At 39.6% G+C, this 15,863-nt stretch overlaps 1 protein-coding gene across 4 annotated transcripts in view; it reads left to right on the top strand.

The window, feature by feature from the left end:
• The window catches only part of col27a1b (collagen, type XXVII, alpha 1b), a 97,382-nt gene that overhangs the window by 54,807 nt on the left and 26,712 nt on the right, over window positions 1–15,863 (top strand). For all 4 annotated transcript variants that reach the window (XM_072664543.1, XM_072664542.1, XM_072664544.1 and 1 more), the window contains exons 13-26: window positions 2,846–2,899; window positions 5,932–5,976; window positions 6,937–6,990; window positions 7,571–7,615; window positions 9,736–9,789; window positions 9,899–9,952; window positions 10,069–10,122; window positions 10,950–11,003; window positions 11,395–11,448; window positions 12,039–12,083; window positions 13,617–13,670; window positions 14,387–14,431; window positions 14,525–14,578; window positions 14,809–14,862. In XM_072664543.1, the coding sequence (XP_072520644.1) occupies window positions 2,846–2,899; window positions 5,932–5,976; window positions 6,937–6,990; window positions 7,571–7,615; window positions 9,736–9,789; window positions 9,899–9,952; window positions 10,069–10,122; window positions 10,950–11,003; window positions 11,395–11,448; window positions 12,039–12,083; window positions 13,617–13,670; window positions 14,387–14,431; window positions 14,525–14,578; window positions 14,809–14,862 (720 nt within the window). The remainder of the gene's footprint in view (window positions 1–2,845; window positions 2,900–5,931; window positions 5,977–6,936; window positions 6,991–7,570; window positions 7,616–9,735; window positions 9,790–9,898; window positions 9,953–10,068; window positions 10,123–10,949; window positions 11,004–11,394; window positions 11,449–12,038; window positions 12,084–13,616; window positions 13,671–14,386; window positions 14,432–14,524; window positions 14,579–14,808; window positions 14,863–15,863) is intronic.

Below are 15,863 nucleotides of genomic sequence, written 5' to 3'. Positions count from 1 at the left end.
TTAAAGTAAGGAATGAAATAAATGAAGAAAATAAAGTCAAAAATATTTAAGAAAGAAAGAAAAAGACAGGCCCGGGAAATGGAGTACAATACAAGGAAGGAAATAAATGGGAAAAGGAACTAAAGGAAATAAGTGAAAAAAGGAAGGTAGGAAGAAAAGAAAGAACAAGCTAAAAGAAAGGAAGAGAAAAAGGAAAAATAGCACTAAAGAAAAGGGGAAGAAAAAGGACAGGACGTAAATGAAGAAAAGAAAGCAAAAAGAAGGAAGGAAGAATGGAAGGTTGGGAAGATGGACAGATAAGAAAATGGTGAAAAAGAAAGACAGACAGAAAGTCAAGGCGTCTGATCGGACTCATAACATTACTGTGAGTCATGCGTGGTGTTACATCTTCCTGGTTCTTTATGGTCCTCCTGGGCCGGCTTGGCGGTAATGAGGTCGTTCTCTTATCTGCTCTGCTCTGCTTTTGGCAGGAGGGGGCTGGAGGATGAACAGCACTTCCTCCACTGCATATCAACACTCAGTCCAGCCTTAGAGCAGTGACTACTGCACTGTGATGCATGGTTAACTTCAGATCACTGAGAGGGGTCTGTTTTCTCCATGAAACTTCCTTTAATCCCACTGGATTCAGAGGCCAAAAACAAATCTAGACAAATGGTCGCCTATAGCACATAAACAATTCCCCCCCGGGTTCATGGCGTCTTCTGATATATGAGCGGCAGCACGTAGCACATCTGGGATATTTCTGTTGCCATAGAAAGCTATTTGAGTCGTGTCCATGGAGACCAAAAAAGTGTTCCACATGGTGTTGGGTGTTGAGTTTGTCTGCTGGATTCGCACACGTCCAGCGCACGACAGCGTGTGACGTCATGGCCCTGTGTGCACTTATATAATGAAATCGAAGACAGAGGAGAAAAGAAACCGCACTGTCAGCAGATCCCTGAAAGCCCCCCCTCACTCACACTCTCTCTTGCTTTCTGGCTCTCTTGGCTTTCGCCAGCACGCGGAAACACTCAGCCATGGAATTTCCTGTGTGGCTGACAGAAATGAGCATCGCGCTCATTATCGTGACTTTATATGAGCCTCAGTTTTTCGCCAAAAACTCAAAGCAAAGTACCTGGCCAAGGTCTTGCTTATTAATTAGAGGTGCTGTCAGAGCAGGCCTTCAGTACACCACCCTGCAGCAGTCATTTACCATGTTGACAATTTACAGCAGCGTCTAAAAGTTTGCAGAAGAAATAAAATCTCATCTTCACTTTGAAGCAGTAGATTCCTGCACCTTTCACCAAGACTAATGCTTTCTTTATTTGTTCTGCAACTGCATCAGCTTTGATCATGAATCTTCAGAGCATTTCACACTGCTGGAAAACCTTTTCCAAAGTGAACGTGCAGTATTTCTCCTCTGCTGTGGTTGCACCACACTCTTAAACATGAAAACGCTACAAAACCACTTTTGGTTGCATAAAGAATTTGTAAAGAAGCTGTGAGTGTGAAGAAGCTTTCAATAGACGAAGAGCTGTAATATTAACTTCTATAAATCTATAAAAGGTTTTTCTACACATATGCCTTAACAAAAATAATGAATGTTTTGTAGCACCCTTTTTTCTTTCTTAAGAGTGCACTGAAACCGCAACAGTTCTACTGAAGCCAGTTCAGTTATTACTTTTCACTACAACTGTTTTTGCATGCAGGAACAAACTGTTCTGCATTTGAAGTCAAGAGCTATAACTGAAAGAAACGACCTCCCCATCTGTGTTAAAGATGCTGACAGCTTTACAGGCCCATCCCACCCTGATAACAACATCCTAAGCGCATCTAATAATGCCTGCTTCGTTCTCACTGCCAGTTTGGCCTCAAGCAGAAATGTAGTGGTGGGCCCAGTCATTGACTTTTAGTGCTTTACTTAACCTAAAGCCGTTCCCCTGTGGTGTGCCAACCTATATGACAGACTATGTGAGAATTCCTTCTGTTTCTCTCTGATTCACAACTTCGTTTTCCCAGTTCTCTGTTAAGTGTAGCATTACATTCTTAGAGTTGCATTACACAAAGCAATTCAGGAACCAAGACACATGCAGTTATTTTACTAGTCTGCAAGCTAGTATTTGATTTAGCAATCTAGCATTTTCCCATATCCCATATTTCTCATAATTGGCCATATTGGCCTGGCTTCATAAAATCTTCATTGTGTAATCCAGCTTATATGTGAATTGTTTTTTGTCTATATTTGCATATTTCTATTTTTAGGTCAAGAGAGGAAAAAAGTAAGAACCTAGCCACACAAGTCACAACACAGCAAGCTAGCCAACCAAGAAATTATATCCCATCTTAGCTTTGAAGCATTGAAATCCTTCACCTTTTACCAAGCCTAATTACATCTAGCCTAATGTATGCCAAGAGAGTAGAAAAGTAAATGATTACCTATGCAATTCACAGCACAGAAATCTAGCAAACCAGATGGTATCTCATCTTAGCATCAATTCATTCAATTCCTTCACCTTCAATTGAGGAAAAAAAGTATCAGCCTAGTCACATAAATCAGAACACAGCAAACTAGCAACTAGTGAATACTTAGTTCAAACTGCTGCCAATGTTAACGCTTAAGCTAGCTAAATAGCTAGTTAAGTCAATAAGCAACTCTCAGTTTCATTTTCTTATTTATAGTGATCGAAATCAGCTGGTTCAAATTCTCTCATGTGTTTATATGGTGAATTATCTGAGTTGGCTTTGGCTGGTCAGTGATACAGGGTGAATGGGGTCAGTTCTACCACATGGGCGTTCAGTTGTAAATCTGGTACAGTATCCCTCTGTTTGACTCAGCTAAGATGTGGTCTCTCTTTTCTGTGTTTAGGGCTTTCCTGGGGATTTTGGCGAGAGAGGACCACCAGGGCCTGACGGAAACCCAGTGAGTAACACTGCGGCTGTATGACCTGCAGCCATCTCCAGCACATTCCCTATTTAAAATGAAAGTGTTGTAACTACACCAAGGTTTAAACATTTATAGGGCCCATATCTTTGCATATTTTATTTGTGTATGGTGGTTTTATGGACATATTTATCAACAACTTTTGACTTGTTTTTATGTGACCACTTTCCTACCTCCTCAGACTGAAGGAGTCTCTTTCTGGTAATGTGCCTTTAAGACTGAAATGTAAATTAACACATGTAAATGGGCTGCTTGTTATTGTGGATCATTCAACAAGCAGGCTGAAATATTCCCTAAAACTCATTAAAACATGACCAGGCAGGGCCAAACTGTAGGCTGAATAGGTGCATACATGTAAAGGCACTGGATTTATGACATTACAAAAATGAAATCTTAATGGATAATTTTGCAGCTTGGTCTCCATGTTTGGGATATTTGGAAAAATTAAAAGTATTATTCTCGCTTTAAAAAGAAGGAAATAAAAAGCAAAATATTTATGTGGTATGAGACCTTTAAAATGTTGGAAATAAGGGTTTTTTCAGATTTAAAGGATAATTGAAGACCATAAGGATTACAGACACTCACACGTGCACGCACACTTCATTTTCTCACTCTACTACCTACATAAGGTTCATATTACTTTTGTAATACAGTTGAAAAACATTACATTGATACATTTTAAGATTCATAACTTATATCTTGTATTATAGATAAATAATAGTGTTGCTTGTTGGGAATGTTTTAGCATGAGACCAGTCTAATCTTCTAAGACTTCACTTGCACTCTTCCTGCCCTCCTCCTGCTTTCTTCCTGCCCTCTTCCTGCTCGTCCTGCACCACTTATTATACGAGCTGCCATGGCCACAAGAGCCACCGCCAGCCAATAAATACCACCACTAACTGCAACTACCACAGTTACACATGCCGGCCAGGGGGTTGCTCAGCAACCGCAGTGTCCGCCACTGTAGACCTGGAGACACTTGTAATGAGGAAGTCAGCTGTCACTGCTGGAGCTCGCTACCGAAAGCTGGGATTGCCATCAGATGGATGCTTCACGTCTAATGGTTTTTCCATATTCCGTTTTTACACTTAACATGGCTACTTCACCATTAGTTCAGTGTTTCATGCCTTGTTTTTGACAGCTCAAGTTACAGTTTTCATCCTTCTTGGTCAAAGTCAATCCATTCACGTAACCAAATATCTGCTAATGACAAGAAGTCTTCAATTGAAGTGATTAAAGTTTTCTTATTAATCTCATATATGCACATTTATTTTGTAGCCTGTAATAATGGGATGGTAGCAAAAAGTAAACACAGTAAAATAAAAAACGAACCATTTTTTATTGTAATGTCTTTAACATTTAACTGCAATTACTTTTATTACAATTAACATTAATTATACATTGTATTACATTCTGTATTACAAGTGACAAATGGGGCAAAGGTGTTATTTTAACTGTATTTACTTTATTTAAATTTAAATCCTAAAATAATATCATTAAATCAAATTTGTACAACTCTAATTCAAATTTGAATAAAGTGTTTTGTCTAGTTATGAATATAGTTATAGAATCTATGACTAACAGTGCATTTAAGAATTTAAAGAATTTAAAAGTTCTTTGATGTATAAATAGTATGTATGTGACTTTGGAAAATGCTGTTTTACAAGCCTCTATACAACCCTGTTATCTTGCCTCTATTTGAAACCTGCTTTTCCTTTGATGGTGGACTCTTGGAAAAAAATTAGCTCTGCTTTTTAATGGGTGGTTTATGTCACCGTGAGGAACCATAGCCACATAGCTTAGACTAGCCTAGCTTTTAAGACTGAACATTTTGTTGTTATTCCAGAGTCTTACCAGATAGTGTTGCTGCCCTTTCTGGGTCCTTTCTGTGTTCAGTTGACACTGTGTGCTGTTAGCTAACTGAAGAGCCCAGTGTAGTGGGGTCTGGTAGGGTTCACTTTTAGCCTAATGGCCACTAGCCATTGTGCTCTACCTGCTCACGCTCCTTTGCTGGCCATAGCATCCGGCTAACTTCATCGGCTTTGGCCGAGTGCCTTTGAGCGGTGCTTCACCTGCTTTCAGCCTTTTTACCATCACTTCGATATTTATGTGTGTAAATTTTGCAGACATAACTATAATAAGTCAATACTATTATATAACAGTCTTGTGTTTTTAGAACTGTAAAGCTCTGACTAGGGTGTTGCTTTTGAAAGAGGACAAAACAGAGTTTGAAGTTCACGGTTTGTGAACTATGCCAAGCTAAATACAAATTTCCATTGTAGATTCGCTTTAAATACACACAAAATGCTATAAGGTATCAAGGGCAGGCATGCCATAGAGAATTTAAGAAAGTGAACCACTACAGACATCTTTAGACAACTAATAAAAGTGCTGCCAGCTCAAGCCAACTTTACCTGGCCTTTAATATTCAGCCCTGTGTTTGGCAGCGCTACAGTAATATCCTGACTGGCTGACCCTCTGAACCCCTCTTCTACCCAGTAACCCTAAACGTTCCCACAGGACGAGAAGTTCCTCTCTTCCTCTTAATCTCACTTCTTTATTCACAGCTCACTTGACAAGGGGCTGCCAGCCCGGCAACATCTATCTGCCCTCTTTTAGCTCTCTTTCAGCTCTAAAAAGAAAGGGAAAAAAAGACAGAGAGCAAACACACATGGGATGTTTTTGCACTGCCGGCGGCTGGCGAGGGAGGAAGTGGCCATGGCAGTGAGCAGCAGGCCGGGGCCCAGGCACACAAGCCCCTCTCTGTGCTCCACAGTAGGCCTCTGTCACAGTCCCCCCCAGGGGGGAGAGATGCAAGCCTCAGATTAGCCCACTATCAGGGGACAGAGACTGAGCCCATTTCACCCCCACTATTCTCCATCCCCCCTCCCCTTTTTACCCTCGCCTTTACTCCACCTCTCAACTCTGGCCAGCCTGAGCGGCCTCTGCTGAAACAACCTGTGGCCAATGTTTACAATAGAAGCTAATAAGCTAATTTTGCTCTCTCCTAGGGGGACCTGGGTGCACCTGGTCCTAGCGGAGTTCCTGGCCTTATTGTGAGTGTATCTTTATGTATGTAGTATTAGTGTAAAAATGCATTTATACATCTAAAGATGGCAAGTATACTGTATTTTATTGTTCCTAATTCTAGTAATATTTAATAAGGTCCATTCTCCAAAATAATGGGCAATCTTTACAGCAAGTTTTCAGCAACTTTTCACCCATCCTGTAAATGTGCTTCCTCTATGGCATTGCTCCAATAACCTTTATTCTGACTTTTTTTAAATAATTTTTGAGCTGTTCACAATTTTGGGGGAAATAAATCTAAAAAGCTTAATTTCAATTGTTGATATTTTACAACTGCATAAACCATTGACCGCCATCCCTGTTTATATTGATCTACCTTCCTGCAGACCTTAGCTCTAACCCTAATGGACCCCACTTGAACATCTAATTGCTGCTTTCAGAAGTGCTTGTTTAGGGAAAAGAGTGGTGGTTAGGTTATTTGAGTTGGAGGTGAAAGCTGCTGGGAGGCAGATCTCCAGGAAGAGAGTCGTTGTTCAGTTCAGGGCTCTGTTTGAGAGGTATGCAAGGGAGTCAGAAAGAACAAAAATATTTTTTTTGTAAACTGCTTATTATGTTGCCAAAGAGAGTGTTTGTTTTCATAATGTTATGCCTTTTCATGTAAGGTTTCTTTTTTTTTATTCTGTCCATATTTTGGATTTACACCCCAGGTTGCCTATAATGTGTGAAATATACCAAAGTTCATAAAAACCAACACAATCTCAAACTAAATTTGACCAAAAACAGATGATTCCTGTTGATGCAATCAAATTACAGGAGAAGTGCTGAAAGTGCTGTTTTCTTAACAAAACAAAGAGGAAAAAATATACAGTCCTGAAGACTGTCTGGAATCATTAATACTCAATTGCACATGGCAACAATGTTTATATCTCTGAAAAACTTGCATGTTTTTCCTAAACCCATATTTTGTGTGTGTATGTGTTTGTTGGCAGGGGGACATGGGGCCTGTTGGAATCATAGGTCTTCCAGGTCCAATTGGACTCAAGGTGATTAACTTAACATCATCTTAACTGCAGAGAATCACAAATCTGCTCTTCAAGTTTTCAGCAGTGAGCACTTTGGTAAAATGTGTTGCAGATTTACTAGTTTCTAAAGAAATATACTGTATGAATGTTTTCTAACTTTATTGTAACAACAGTAAGACCGAACTTCCTTTGTACAGTAATGCCCAACTTTGAGAATTTCTTTCAGTTCATATTAGGTCTGAGCAAACACAAGCACACAAATGGCTCCTGCTGAGGTGAAAGCGATCCACCTCCAAGAGAGCACAAAGTCTAATCACAGAAATTTTGGACGGCAGACTAGCACTGGGCACCTCTCACTCTAGAGAACCTCAGCATCATTGTAATAAAGCCTGCATCCGACTGTTTTAGTGCGGGGGGGTTAAATATTTCATGCAAAGTCATGTTTACATAGGAGCCCATTCTGTTTGCTCCCATGGACCACCACTTGATCACTAAGCAACTTATGCACAGCAAACAAGCATTCAAAGCATTTAGAGCTCAGCAGCCCCCTAAACTGACTGAATGCAGGTGGTGTTTATGTGTCATTTTTGGTGTTTTGCAGGGGGTACTGGGGAATCCAGGAGAGCCAGGACTGAAAGGTGATAAGGTGATTTGAATACACTTTATTAGCTTATACTCATACTGTGTACAATATATTGGTGCTGTAGTAACAACAGCTTGCATCTCAGAAATGGGCCGTTTATGCTAGAAGGACAAAGAGTTCTTAACAATTAAATCTAGGTTTATGTAACACGGTTTAACCATTTGTTGTTCAATCCCAAGGGTTGTTCAATACTAACATTGTGGGACAATGTTAGTGTTGAACAATGTTCAGTGTTCTTTTGTCAGACAGCTGGCAGTGATTAACGGTATAGGGTTGTTACAGTGCTAGAGTGCAGTACTGTCAAAATGCTCAATATCAGAAATCAAATACATTATCTGACCATGCTGGGTTTATTATATTAAATGATGAAAAATACAAGATTTTTTTAATTAATTGTTTTCATCAACACTACAATTAAATAACAGGTCAATCCATTGGTTGGATTCACACGTTTCTTAAGAAAGAAATTCTTATTAAGCCCTTTTCAGGCAGGATTAACTTTACATGGGGTGGTGAAGTAATGTAATTTTACGACAGGACATTTTTATGATAATTTTACTCGGGATAAGAACTCACAGCTACTTGATTTACGCATTGCCATCGTCATATGTGGAGTTATGACATAGCTACATTTTGGAAGAAAGGCCAAGCCTAGACCTCCTCCACCTGACCCTCAAGCTCCTTATATGCCTCTGCTTCTCCCCCCTGCTTCTTAGTTCAACTATGTGTCAAACAAACGTTGCATTTCCATCTCAGGGCATTCCCCCCATTAGCAAACCCACTTAGTAATGATGAAATTTTAGTTTTTAGCATTATACATGTTTGTATGTAAGTTTGCATGCATGTATGTAGGCTATGGGCTACACTTCACACTACTAACACTATCTAAACCTACCAGAAGCATTTTTCCTTTGAGGAGTCCTTTGGCTTGTCTTCTGGATTTGACTAAGGTTTGCCACAGAATTGAATGACCTGAGGTATCTGTGTCATGCAAGACAAAACTAAATGCCTCCTCAAGTGCCTCCATACTTGGGAAAAAAATATTGCTTTTCCACAGAATTTGACTAAATATATATACCCACATTTAGATTCACATGTAATTAATATAAACTGAGGTTATTTTTTAAGGTAAAAGGCACCAGAATCTTTACTGACAGTGGAGCACAGTCTGTAAAAATGACTGACATTTGGAGGGGACTAAAATCACTAAGAAACCCCCTTTTGAAACTAATCCCATAACTTCATACTTAAGAAAAAAGAATTTCCTCTTAAGAAAAAGGAACTTTAGAAGGAAAATTCTAAGAACAATTGTCTTTAATAAAAAACTTTAACCTTATGATAGTCACACACTGGTCTAGACCTTAAGAGTTCAGAAGGTCAGCCTCTAAAATCATCACTGTAAAATGCTGAATTACTAGAATTATGTCTTCTTTAAACAGATAAAAAGAGAGACTGTTTTAAAAATAAGCCATCATCCAGTTTTGCTGGCCAAATTATATGTTCTTTAGGCTCTAATTTCTGTTTATTATGAAATGGTAAATGTAAGTAAAGAATGTAAAAGTTAGCCAGTGTTTCCAATGCTGTAATAAAAATAAAAAAAATAAATAACATGAAACCCTTAACTATATTTATGTAACTTTAACTTAATACTGAAACCCTGCTCAACATTAGCACTCAGTCTCGTATGTTAAGTGTTGGCAGCTGAATTCTGGCTCAAAAAGGAACATTTGTTGTCCCTGAGCACTTGATTGAGAAAGCATGCCTGTGATGGCCACCTCCCCGAAGCGTTTTTGAATATCAATGCAAAGTGGCCCAGACACCAGCATGGCTGTAGTCTGCTTGCTGTTTCCTGTGTCTGCTGTGCCATTGCTGTGCAACATCCAGCTGGCAGGGTCTCTGTCTGCCCTTAAGATAAAGCGTTTCATAACAGTGTACTGTCGACACTTCAGCATGGCTGTTCCCAGCTTCTCAGTGTTATTCCTGCTGCTTTTTGCCATAGATCACTTTTTGGCCCTCAGGTTATACAAAACACAGTTGTGCTTAATTTGTCTGTTGATTTTAAATAGCCCCCAAATGCCTACCATTAGAGGAGTTGAAAATCACTATGTTCTTTGCTTTGTCAGGGTGAAGTTGGCTTGCCTGGAGAGCCTGGAGAGCCCGGTTTCCAGGGTGACAAGGTATTTCCATTTAACCTTGTTTATGCTTCTTTCCTGCCCAACACGGCGTGTCTGAGTGTGTTTGTGTCAGTTAAATGAGTGCGTACCTGTAATCCACTGAATTTTCCAGGGCATTCAAGGCTTACCAGGTATGCCAGGCATCCGAGGGAAGCCAGGGCCACAGGTAAGATGAACCATCCTTTATTACCAGACATTACCAAGCCATTAGGCTTGTTACAGGCCTAGCTGAAGGGAAAAAGCAGACATAAATCCTGTCCTTTTTTCCCTCAATCCTCTCAGGGGAAGCCTGGAGATCGTGGCCCAGATGGTTTGCCCGGCCCCCCTGGCCCAGAGGTAACTGTACCATCCATTCATTCATTCAGTCTCTGTTCCACACATTCTCGCAATAGCACAGAGGAAAAAACACCAACTAGCTGAAAATGGAATTGCCCTCTTAGTTACTGAGTCAACCAATAGTACACATGGGAGAGTTGCAAAACCATACTAACTAAAAGTCTTATTTTTGGCAAAAAACACACCTTGGTAGCCTTTAAGCCTTTTGGAATGATGTTCTGTGGACTGAGTTGAAAGGGGAACGTTTTATGAAAATGGGGTCCCATTACATCTGACAAAAAGCCAACACAGCTTTCTAATAAGAACCACATACCAACAGTCAAACGTGGATGTGGTATAGTGATGGCATGGGGATGTTTCGCTTTTTCATCACCTGGGCAACTTACCATTATTAACAAACAATGAATTCTGCTCTCAACCAAAATATTCTACAGGGCAATATCTGGTTAAGTAACCTGTCAGTCAAGTTCAAGCGCAGTTGGGTTACACAGCAAGACAACATTAGCTGAAGCACAAGAGCAATGTCTTGGAAAAAACAAATTGAAAGTTTCAGAGATGCCTAGTTAAAGTCCTGACTTAAACCACATTGAGATGCTGGGCCCCATTGCAGTGTGAAAGACTATTCTCAAGTTTAGTTTTAGGTTTAGGTTTAGAGGTGACAATAGTGTTGCAGAACTTATACATCACCAAATGAAGTGATCATTTAAAGAATAGTGTTTTGTGTTGCTTTACAATGTTCCCAAAGTTGTAGATCATATTCCGACCATATTCATCTCTATATCCAAACAAATAAATTGTTGCTGTTTTTTTTTTTTTTTTTTTTTTAGGGCTTTCCAGGTGATATCGGGCCACCAGGACAAAATGGCCCAGAAGGCCCAAAGGTCTGTCGCTCTGTCATTACCAATATCTCTCTCTAATACATTTTAATGTTATGAACCCTCCAACTATCCAACATTTGAGAGGTTCAATGTCCTCAAATAACAAGAGTATGAAAATACTCCAGCTCCTGCTAAAGAAGATTAAGACACCTGATGCTTTCAGCATTTTTAGAATTGGTTGCTTTAAATGTGTCTCTGATCTGACTGTTATGTGACTAACTCTGTCTAACTGACTTTCACTTAATCACTTTAACTTTAGCTATCAGAACAGTCGATTTCTTCTTTTGCTGTTACTTGCCAACTTGTTACATTAAAGTGTCCATAGCTGGCAGTGCTGGCAGTGGTAAGAATAACATTAGAGGCAATTGTAGTAAGTACATAATGTATTCTCCAGGGGAAGCCAGGAGTGAGAGGCATACCTGGCCCAAGAGGAGCTACCGGACTGGAGGTTAGAGCTTATACTCACACACAATCACTTGCCAGGATTGTTTTGGTGTTATTCTAGTTTCTGTAAATGAAGAACTGAATGAGTATTCCTATCAAATTCGCTGTATTAGTGGACACAGTGTTCTGAAGCTGCAGGATAGAGACATTTTTTAGCATGTGCCAAAAAAAATTTAGCAATGCAGTTCAAAGACAAATGTTGGGGTCAGACTCAGTCTTAGTGTAGTCCAATAAGTATTGATAACTGCTTCCCAAGATCAACTGGTCCCAATAGAAGGTTTACATTTATCGCACTGCATAGTCTACACAGTACTTCCATAGTGTATACTGTAAAATAACTAATAAATAACTGTTGGCGCCATTGGTTCCCACTGGTGTTCGCATCAATACAAAAACAGAAAGCTTGTTAAGGCAAAACATGCTGAGACAAAAGTTTTCTGTACATTTCTAAGTATATGGACATTGTTATTAATAATATTGCATGTGTTGAGAAGATAAACGTTGCTGATTAATTGCTAATATTAATTGCTAAATATTATTTGTGGCTATAAATATTCAATGCTTTGTAAATCATGTCAGTGATTGCTTTTACAGGGTGATGAGGGGCCAATTGGACCAGCTGGGGCCCCGGGACCGGAGGTGAGTGCTTTCAAGATTGTGTACTGCAAACCAGAACCATGGATCCAAGGTGTAACAGTAGCATGAAATTGCCATTACTGTGCACTCATGCTGTAAAGCATGATTCAGGTTTGCGTATTAGAGCATGGTGCTGTTTCGTTGCCATATTAGAGTGCCATAATACATGGTTTTCACTTTCCACATGAATTTTCATGTGTACATGAATTTTAGTGTTTATGATGCTTAACTAATAGATGGATGTGAATCATGGTATTGGATTTTACTGACTGTTCCAAATTGTATCGATTCCATGTGGCCACTTGAAAGTACCTGTAAGGGGCAAGTTGAAAACACATGGAGAACATAGAAGAAGCCAGAAGAGGAAGAAATAAACAGCAGTTTTGTTTGATAGTTGTTTGCTCTTGTTGTCGAGATTCATTTTGCGTGGTCTGAATTAAGCCCAGTCATAGTGTGTGCACAGCATGTAGTTAAGTAACAATTCCGCCCATTGTGTAAAAGGTATTTTTATGCTTTGAGCATTGTCATTATGGTTATGTGACATCAGATGGGTTGAGAAATCAGTATTGTGATAATGGGCCCAAGCTTTTGTTCAAATTGGAGTAAACAAAGTGTCTCTTTTGGTCATGGACGCTTCAGAGATATTAAAAAAGCAGGTTCTATCACTAGTCATACGACAGTGATTCAGTAGTAAGGAATGTTTTGGAGAGTTTTTTATTCTCCTACAATCTCTTCAATTTACAATGTAAGCGAGACTTAAAATGATGTAATCGTCGAGTCCTTCCGAGCTAAATGTTTGTTTTCTTATTCCTTTTTCCATTACTTCTCAAGTGTCCAGTCAGAAACTAGATAGAGAGTCCTCAGTGACCTGTTAGCATACTTTACTATGTCTGTATGCTAGCACACATGGAAATCTCTGGAAAGATTTAACTGCAGACTTAATTCAGCTTTGTTCTTTTATGCTGCACCTCTTTAGTACCATTACCATTTTGCTGTTCTGAATGCAGTGTCTTTATTTTGGACCTGCCCCAGATTCAACACATGACTAAGAATAGCCCACCCTCAGTCCAGTCCCGGTCACTTCCACAGCTTCTGCTTGACAGAAAGACATCCTGAAGAAGACTAGTTGTGATTTATTGAAATAATCACTTTTATCATTCTAATTTCTATGTTTCACCTCCAAAAAACTGACTACAGCCTGTAGATGGACCCTGCAGAGGCTTGGATGGTTTGGCTAATTTAGCTAATGAGGAAGGAAAATTCAAAATTAGCTATTAGCTGTCAAGGCAGAATCTGACCACGCTCCAACACAAGCACAGCTGACTCGCGTCCTGCGCCGGCCGCAGCTTCACAGCATAATGCTACAACTCTTTTTCTGTGTGGTTATTTCATTAAACCCCTTCTCTGAGGGAGCTGATATGGTGGAGGATGGTGGAGGCTGGTGCTAATGAGCAGCTAATGAGATGCCATGAAGTCTCAAAGGGGCTTAGAGAGGTGAGAGTCCAGTACTATGGGTCATTTCTGCTTTTTGTTCAGGGCAGGCCTGGGAGGAAGGGATTCTCTGGAAAGCCAGGAGCGGATGGGCCCAAGGTGAGGTCAAGACAAAGCTTGCAAAGCAAAGTTATTAGAATTCTGATTCATTTGCATACTTTCATGTTTTTTCAGAATTGTTTTTTAAGCCTTAAAATATGTACAGTAGAGTTCTTAAGGTCCTCTATATTGATATGTAGAATGGAAATATTTGCACCATTTCATGACCATTTTTTTTTTTTATATGAAATTAGAAGTAGCTTAAAAAACACCTGTACTGTAAAGGACTGTAAATGGTACATTATGTTTTCTAATTAAACTATATTGCCAATGGAACAAGACTGGAGATGGAGTGTATTGGCAGCATGCAAAATGTCAAGCTAGAGGGATATAAAAAAAACAGCATTGAGCTGTGGAGCAAACAGTGTTCTCTGGAATGATGGCGCTCCATCCAATACTCTGCGAATGAGTTGGGGAGTTTGGGATGAGATGGGGTGGTGATCATTCAGTACCCTGACCTCACTAACGCTCTTGTCACTAAATGCAATCACATACTCACACCAATGCTCCAAAATCTAGTAGATACCCTTGCTTTCGGAAGAAACAATGAATTAGCCTACTTTTGTCCATTGATAAGAACAAGCACATTTGTATGTGTTGCACAGATAGGACTTTTTTAGAAACATCGTAACTACAGATTTTCATTCTGGTTAGAGGCAACATTTCATTCATATTTTGAAACTGTTATAAAGTGCTAACTAGGCCCTCTGCTGTAGGGGGAGCCTGGGATAACTGGAAAAGTTGGAATGCTTGGCGAAAGGGTAAAAAAAAACATTCTAAACATTTGCTTGTTGAAATATTTTGGTTAGTTCACAATGTTTGGTCCAGATTTATAATCTATTTATGCTGTACAGGGACTTGTTGGGTTCATTGGGCCTGTTGGTGAGACTGGGCTTCCAGGCGAGAAGGTCAGTAGGTCATTCATTTCTAATGTGCTTTACTAGTTGGATGATGTTTGTAATTTTAAACCACTAAGTATTATTTATATTTCTGATATTGCCTAACTGTAGGCTGTTTTGTAATATTCCAGTAGAATATTTGCTTTGTCTTGCAGTATTGTTTGTACTGTCTCCCACTAAATTTGCATTGTCTTCTACTGTGGTATTTTAGCTCATTGCGTTTTTGCTTGTGCCATCAGGGAGACCGTGGAGAGATGGGTCTGCCAGGGCCACCGGGAGAAAAGGGAGCGATGGTAAGGAGTAAGTCTGGATCTCGTCTCTGCTCTCAGGGGTACCTTTTTACCTCCCCCCAAAGAAAAACCTGCTCAGGTATTGTAGTGAGGCAACAACATTTAGCAAGCTAAAGTGGAAATGGTTGGAACAGTTGCGGGTTCTGTGTGGGAAAACGCTGGGTCAGCCACTTTTTACTTTACAGCTCACCAACAAGACCACTGAGTCATTTCCTTTCTGTGACATAAGGAAATCATAGCCATTCCCCTACATGCTGTGAGGAAAAGTGGTTTGGGATCAAAGTCAAAGTCCAAACCAAAAGCAACAGTCAATGAGCTCCAATGGCAAACCCAAGGGCAAAATTCAGAGCGCTCCAAGAAAGTTTGACATCATTTACATGTAATGTTTCAAGGATCACCGCTTAATGTTTGGTGCCCATAGCAATCAGAGAAAACATTGGCATGGGTCTGTCAGACTGCCTGTTCTGACAGTAATGGTATCTTCAGTATTAGAGGACTCGTTTCTCATGTGTGCTAGACAGTGCAGTCCGTATATCATTTTTATTGTGTTTGCTTTCTTCGTTCTTTGAGAAGATTTTGACATATAAGACTAGCAGATCATCCGTTTTCTGAGATCTTCTGATTCAGCACCTCTTTTTTTGGCCTTTCTGACAGTATTTTTCCCCTCACCTCTGCTTGAACACAGTGATAAAGTTGGAACAAACTATGCTTGGCTTATAAAGACAGCTAGACTGATGACCTGTCCTGACTATTCATTTATAATAGCTTTATACAAGTTGAAAAAACTATTTTATAACAAATTGGGTGAATCTGCAGATCAGATCTCACTGTGATTTTGATATGAAGCTTTTTCTGTTGTTCTAGGCAAATGTAAACCTAAAGCAATACGTTCATTATGATTGTCAGCGCAATTTGATGAATTGACTACATTCACTGCTTACAAATAACATTAATTAATTGCCAAAGTGTCAAAAAGGACTCAATGTTATTTTATTTTAATTTTG

This window comes from Salminus brasiliensis, chromosome 20 (genome assembly GCF_030463535.1).
Source record: "Salminus brasiliensis chromosome 20, fSalBra1.hap2, whole genome shotgun sequence".
NCBI classification, from domain to species: Eukaryota; Metazoa; Chordata; class Actinopteri; order Characiformes; family Bryconidae; genus Salminus; species Salminus brasiliensis.
Note: the sequence above shows the minus strand (reverse complement) of the source record. Positions and strands in the feature narration are given on the sequence as shown.